The 7,887-nt window shown below is 31.0% G+C and overlaps 1 protein-coding gene across 1 annotated transcript; it reads right to left on the bottom strand.

Moving 5' to 3' along the window:
- Positions 1-4,032: 4,032 nt before the first annotated feature.
- LOC123195962 (UDP-glycosyltransferase 74E2-like) lies at positions 4,033-7,887 on the bottom strand. Its single transcript, XM_044609842.1, has 2 exons — positions 7,175-7,887; positions 4,033-4,853 (listed from the first exon to the last, which is right to left on the bottom strand). Exons 1-2 carry the CDS (start codon positions 7,820-7,822, stop codon positions 4,131-4,133), a joined length of 1,371 nt encoding a protein of 456 aa, XP_044465777.1. The 5' UTR covers positions 7,823-7,887; the 3' UTR covers positions 4,033-4,130.

The following is a 7,887-nucleotide window of genomic DNA, read 5'->3' as shown; positions in this document are numbered from 1 at the left end:
CCATTTCAACAAAGAAGGGTAGGAGTCAGTTCCATCAAGGAATGCTGGTAAATCATTGAGCTTTAGGGGGGACATCGAAGACAGTGACACTACTGCAGTTTCTTCCAATGTTTTTGAATGCCCCTTTGACGAAAATGATAGTAAATGGAAATAACAGCCCAAGGTTGAGTGAAAAAAAAGAGCACTATCTATACCAAATCTTCTAGCTACATCGAAACTCCATGGGAGAACAGAGTCGTAAGCGAGGAAGCTAGGTGGATATTCAGAAGTTGTTTCTTCATGAACTCAGATAGGCTTCGAGGAGCAAAAATGTTGTAACATTCATAATAATCATCAGGATATGATGTTGCTGATCTTTTTTGGCCTTCTTCGACCCCATCAGAAATGATGTTGATGTTAATGGAGGAACTGGCTTGTGTTTGGATGAAACTGGCAGTGGTTGCGGTGGATGAAGTGGTGGTGACTAGGGTGACCTTGAGTTGAGAACTTTAGAGGCCAAGCACTTAAAGAATTGAAGAATTGGGTTCAAGTGACCTTGTACATGAAAGCTAAAATATAAGATGAGAGGTTGATCATGATCCTTTTGTATTCTATCCTCTATTTGCTTGGCCTCCATTTTCCCTCTCTCTATCTCCCTCAGTCAATAATACACATTGAAGTACCAGTGAAGAACATATATGCTGATCGCTATGGTAGTGTCGGTAAAGACCACAAAATCAATCTTGAGAGCTACTACTGTATGAATTAAAATAAATATAGCAAATGCTCGGCTTATAATAATTTTTTAATGTGATTCAATCAGTTATTTAATAACCTTCTTCAGGAATGGATTGTAATCTTATTAATTACATTTTAGAATTTGAATTCAAATGATGACTTCCAAATCTGTTACATTGAAAATAAGATATCGATTGGGAATTGATAAGATAAGAAGTTAATAGATTTTATCTTGGGCAATCAAAAATTGAGGAATGCTAACTGATAAATTGTGTTACTAGGAATGTCTATCCGCAGGTCGATGTACGGACAATTGCTTCTGCAACTAGTTATACCAATAGAATAAAATTATGCATACAAATGAATCATATAAACTTATTTGTAGAAACCGAGGTGACAATTTGTGATTGAGTAATATGATTTTTTTACTTTTTATCTCACTTTCAATAGTTAACAAAACTGGTAAAATATTAAAACTTCCAAAGTGAAGGTTTAGGTTGGACTCTTTGTCATACTTGTGAATCATTGATTTAACTAGTGCAGTAGTATGAGTTTGATCATTGTACCATAGGTTTATCCGTTTAACAAATATAAGTGAGGTCCCAGGTTATAAAAAAAAAGAAATCATCTAATCAGATGTCGTTACATTAAATTATATGAATAAAATTTGTATAATTTGCTTGTATATGTACTCATTACAACAACAAGAATATTTGATGGTACTTTTTCTATGAATTTTAGTGATATTTATAAATGTCACTAATATTTTTATGGATTTATAAACAAATGTTGTCAAATCTTATATTGCTATAAATTTTAATGACAATTATTTACATTTATAGTATAAATACAAAATAATAATTATTAAAAGTTTAACAATATTGTGATAAATTAATATTTATGGTATTTAAAATTTCCATTAAATTTAATTTTTATTTTTCCAAAAATTGGTTAAAATACACTTCCGTGGCATTTGCTATTACTGTTACAGATTAACTATTATAATTTAAACTAGTATTGTCTATCTGCAAGTCATTACGTGGGCTTTTGCTCCTGTAGCTAGTTACACCAATAGAATAAAATTTTACAAAATTATCAAATTTAAACTATGGTGATAATTTGTGATTAGGTAATATGATTTTTTACTTTTTCTTTTATTTCAAAGTTATTCTATAATCAGATGTCATCACATCAAATTATATGAATAAATTTGTATAATTTATTTATCAATAAAATTATGTGTATCTATTTTTGGTACATAATTTGTATACACAGATGATGTGTTATTATGTGATTAAATGTTTCTTTATCATATGATGACACATGTTTTAAAATCACCTAATTATATGATGACATATCAGTATGTACATGAATTATGTATCAAAAATAGGTACACATAACATTGCTCTTTATTTATATATATAATTATTACTTATAACAACATACTTTAAAATAACATACAAATCAAAAGAGAGGTAATGCATTTTGTGTTCTTAGCCTTTTGAGACGACGGAAAGTCTTGGTTCGGGAAAATTTATTGTACTTTGATGAATTGGGATCATCTTCTAGTCTCATGACAGCTTTGAAGAATATTGTAACACATGTACAATTTAACTAATGTGAATTGAATCCATGTTTTATAAAGGGTAGACTAAAATTTTTATCCCAAAAAATCAAAAAATCATCTTTAAAAGTAAAAAACTTCTGTACAAGTAAAAAAATTTGTTTTTAAAAGTCAAATATTTCGTCTTTAAATTAAATATTTGTTGTAGTGATGCATGTTAGCATTTCCGTTAACTAATAATCATAAACTGATATTTGCATGGAGAAATACTAAATTAGGGAGGATTCTCAGTTGGGATCATTATTAAAAAATCTTGAAAAATCAGGTGTCACTTTGCTTATCGCCATAAGACAATATGCTAACGCATACATGGGCTTTGTTATCTAGTCAGTAGGCAAGGGCCTCACTCCTCTGATTGGGGGCAGAGCCAACTGCCCTGAGCTCGTAAGCAGCAGTTTGAGGTAAACCCATGAAGAACCTTTTTAAGATTTTTCTTAAGAATAAAAATTATAGTAGTATTTATCTTAGGAATTGGAATTATAACAAGGTTTTTCTTAGATTAAAAATCTAAGTATATAAACATATTATTTTCTTATATGAGCAATATAACATTTTATTAACAAATAAATTTATTATAACAAGAAAAGAAGATATTATAGTAATATTGACTTTGCGGTATATAACTATGTTTTAGATAAATTGAGATAAATCACAAACACTTTTTCTTTATTGTGTGGTTGTATATTAACTTATTCCACATGCTCTTTTATTCGTTCAAACTCGACTACGAAAAGATATATTTTAACCATGAACAATGACCTACTTTGACAATGAACTATGAGTGTGGAAGCTGTTAAGACGACAAGTTGGTTTGATAGAATCAATAATCCACAAACACAATTACCTCTATCTATCACACTTGTACCCTTACATCCTCACACACTTTATTTATAGGTAGAAAGTAAGAGAGAACACTTTGTTCAAAGAATTGACAATATACTTGTCACCAATCATTATAATTAAGGTATAATATAATGGTAGAAGATTATATATGAAACAATAAAATTACATGCACATAATTTTGAGTATTTAGATAATGTGTCATCTAGATGATATATCATCATATGATTAAGTGACACATCATTTAAATATCTAGTTAGATATTCAAAATTGAGTGTACATAACATTACCCTATTTCAAGTGTTAAAAAAGTATCAAAGTAGTAGCAAGGTGGAAAGTGAAGGGAGAATCAAATAAAATAGAGATTTCTCTCTGAAATGGAGTGCATAAACTGAGGGCAGTACACTTATTTTGTAGGTTGACAATAAATTAAAGTGTGATTTTATCCTTGCTATTTATTTATATATTTTTTATTAACCAAAAGTAAGAGTGAATACAAGATAAGCTAGTTTAGGTTTGAATTCACATGTGGCTCGAATAAGTCAAACTCAAATTAGAGTTTGACAGTTCGACTCAAGTTTGAGGGTTTACTAGTAATTCACTATTTTGTCATTAATGTTCACCTTTCTTATATTAGTTACCATTCACATGTGTCTTGTTTGAGCTCGAATGTAAATCTATCCCTAACTAAAAGAGGGACAAAAGAGAATTTAGAAGGCCATAAAGCAACCCACCAGTCCCAATGAATCACAACAAAAAAAGAACTCAAAGAGCAGCAAAACATATCATAAAGAAGCTAGACTAAATAACAAACCTTAACACATCAAAATTAAGATAATCAGGCCACAAAATTTGAAATTCTGTCAACCCTATTTTTTATATATAAAACAGCTGACTTCGTATACATTCTTTAATCAATAATTAAATACTTATAATATATACTATATAATCAACTGCATACAACTTTTGCAACAAATTCTTCAATATTCCTATCAGAGCTGCCTCCTTCATCCACAGCCTCTTTGGCCAGTTCCTTCCACTTCTTAGAATTCTTTCTCAACTCCTCCGATTTCTCTCCTTCCATGACTTCCCTTATACACATCTCAATCTCCTCTCTTGTCACAATTCCTTTCTCATTGACTCTTACTCTAACCCCCACCTCCCACACATCTTCAATAAACTTAGCATTAGTTGTTTGATCCGAAAATTGTGGCATTGCCACCATTGGCACCCCCAAGCTCAAGGCCTCAAGCGTTGAGTTCCAACCGCAATGTGTCATGAAACACCCCACTGACTTGTGAGCTAGAACTTCAAGTTGAGGACACCAACTCACAACCAAACCCTTCTCAGAAGTTTCATTGGAGAAATTTTCAGGAAGCTTTTCGGATTCTTTTTCCCTCACCACCCACAAGAAGTTGTAGTTGCTCCTCTTAATCCCCCATGCTAGTTCCTCCATTTGCTCTTTTTCTAAGGCTGCTATGCTTCCAAATGAAACATAGAATACGGAGCCAGTCTCCTTAGAGTCCAGCCATGTCATGCAAGTGTCAGTGTTTTGATTGAAGAAGCTCATGCCATAGTCTTTATCATTCTCCAATCTCTTGTCCAAGTACATGGATGGAATGGTTGGACCTGTTGTGAAGATTGGGTATTTACTTGCCACCCATTTCACTAGCTGCATAGTAGAAAATTTATAAACTAATTATACTCAAGAAAATCTCCAAATTATATTAGCATGCGAATGATTTAAAAAAAAAAAAAAACTATATGTATATACTTTTGATATACAATTTGAATCACAGATAATGTATTATTATATGATTGAATGTTATTTTATTTTTAATTCAAAATTATTTAATCATAAATGTTATATCACTTGTGTACATAAATTGTCTATAAAAAATGTGTATTTATTTAAAAAAAATGCCAAGTTTACTTAATTTTGTAATGAAAATATATCAAAATTGTTACAAATATATACAAAAGCCAATTTTCTTTTTTAATATTAAAAAAGAGTAATACTACATGCACTAACAATGCATACAATCACTTCTATAAACGATGAAGTGTTATCATAAGACTAATTTTTATTTTATCTCTAATTTGAAATCATATATTCATATGATGACATATGTTAATGTTTGTATCGTGTTTATATGCATTGTTAGTGCATAAAGTATCATTGATAAGAAAATTGACATAGAAATGGAAAAAAAAAAAGTAAGAGATTTCAAAACGTACCAAAAAGCTTAATCAAGTTAGTTTAAATTTGTTAGGTGTCATCTCTCCCAACCGAAAAATTAGCTCAAGAAGTGAGACTTTCCCTCACACTAACCCATAACTCATTTTTCAATTGATGTGAGACAACCCAACAACCTTCCAACCAATTATTCAGAACTAGGCTATTGGTTGGACTTCACTTCAATCGGTCATTTTCGTGAACTCTTCGGTGGAGTTGTTGCAACCAAACTCTGATACTATTGTTAGATGCTATTGGGATTTTCTTATCCCAAAAACTAGTTAAAAAAGTAAGACTTTTCTTTATACTTATATACTAACACCTAATCTCTTTTCATACTAATATGAGATAATCCAATAATATTAATTTCCCCTTAGTTGATGTTTGAAATTATAATTTTATAATTTTGAATACATTTTTAGTCTTCTATTCACAATGATAGTCCAACTTCCACATACCAGGATGAGATTAAATTGGTTTAACAGAAAAACCAAATTCAATTTCATGATATCTTTTTCTTTCAAAAGGATAAGAACTTGTTAAGAGTTATTGACTCTCTTGCACCTTAAAAATTGGTTTAAAGGTTGAGCCTTTTCTTTATACTTATATATTAACACTTAACTTCATTTCCAACTTACGTGAGACAATCTAATAAGTTCTCTCTCACACATCAAGCCATTGTAACGAGGTTTTCCCTTATATTTATACAGTAACACTTAATCCATTATCTAATCCAAAAAGTTAAACAATTTGATTCTTAAGACAGTTTCAGCCAACTTTCCTTTCTGCTTTCATTAATTTTTTTTTTCATCTAGATATAAAGAATTTTTCGGATTATGTATCTCAAATGTCAATTGCTTAAATTTGACAGAAACTACTTAGAACAACTATTTTACATCAAGTAAAAGATAAGTTGAGACGATAAGTCATCGTTCTCGAATATTTTTCAAAAGCCTACCAAACAAATCATAAGAAACAAACTTCTTGACATCACTGCTTATGTAATTAAAGTCATTAAAACCATATGCACAGTATCTACTTCAATCTATAAAAATAATGCCATCTCATAATAACGAGCCAACTCCCAAATGTAAATTGCTTAAATTTGACAGAAACTATTTTCCATTGGTTTTTACGCCCTAGTTAGACTTTCCCACCTTAGATTAAAATTAGGTCAAATTATATTTTCATCTGTTTTCAAAATATATAAATAATGTAATATTAATATCACTTACATCTTTAAATTAAAACCCTAAAAAATAAATTTAAAAGATTAAAACAGAAGCTAATGGTGAAATTTGCCAACAACAATTATGAGATTTGGACTAAGTCGCATCCTTCCAATTCAGTTCAAACTAAATTACACAATTTCAATGTAATTCTAATCATTTTCGGCAACATTAACCTTCAATGACTATGTTAATATTTAAATTTTTTTTGTTATAATTATTAATTATAAATTAATAAAAACATATATATATATATATTTATAAAATAAAGTTTTGTGACAAAATTTTAATTTGCCTTAGTAAACAATTAAAATAATAAAAGGTATTTGTACCTTTTTAATATATCTTCCTATAAATTAAATTTTACTGATAGAACCTAACAAATGTTGTAAAAAATGTCATTAAAGTTCAAGGACAGGGAAGATCATCGGAACAAATAACCAAATGGGAAATAGTCGTTTCCCCTGAAAAATAATAATTAATAGTAGTAGTAGTAATAATAATAATATATAAATAAATTAAATTTACCTCATCTTCAAGCCTATCGAAAGAGTTACACAAAATCCACTTTGCTTCTTCAATATTGGAAAACTGATCAACGAACAAGTCTCTCAAACTCGGGAAAGACCCATATCCTTCAAGAAACGACGGGAGATCATGGACGCTTAACGGTGGCATCGATGGCAACTTCAGCGGAGTCTCTTCTAAAGGAACTTTGAACGTCCCTTTACAAAAATGATAATAAACGGCATTAACACACCAAGGTTGAGTGAAAAACGGCACTGCATCGATGCCAAGTCTTCTTGCGAGGTCAAGAGCCCACGGTGCAAGCGAGTTATAAATTAGAAGCTTAGGAGGAAACTCAGAACTAAGTTGTTTCTTTATGAACTCCGCCACTCTTTCGGCTACGAAGGTCTTGTAACGATTAATGAAGATATCGGCGTTTAGTGTTTCGCCGTCTTTGAACCCGTCGGAGATGTGCTCAACAGTGATGGAGCCGTTCTGGGTTTGGATGAGGTTCGTTGGGAATAATTTGGTGGCGATTAGGGTCACCCTGAGACCCTTAGAGGCCAAACGCTTGCAGAATTGAACAAGAGGGTTGATGTGACCTTGCGTAGGATAAGTGAGACATAAGATATGAGTCTCACTGCATACTCTTTGCTCTACTTTTTCCATTAGTTACTCTTCCGTCTTTCTCCCAGTTCAGACTCTCTCTCTCTCCATGATTAACCAAAATAGAG

This window comes from Mangifera indica, chromosome 14 (genome assembly GCF_011075055.1).
Source record: "Mangifera indica cultivar Alphonso chromosome 14, CATAS_Mindica_2.1, whole genome shotgun sequence".
Lineage (NCBI taxonomy): Eukaryota > Viridiplantae > Streptophyta > Magnoliopsida > Sapindales > Anacardiaceae > Mangifera > Mangifera indica.
Note: the sequence above shows the minus strand (reverse complement) of the source record. Positions and strands in the feature narration are given on the sequence as shown.

Bases quoted from the DNA above. Each gene is read 5' to 3' on its own strand.
- LOC123195962 (XM_044609842.1), bottom strand. From the start codon at position 7,822: ATGGAAAAAGTAGAGCAAAGAGTATGCAGTGAGACTCATATCTTATGT. The intron at 4,854-7,174 runs GTAAATTTAATT...TCTACTATGCAG, and splicing joins TCGATAGGCTTGAAGATGAG to CTAGTGAAATGGGTGGCAAG.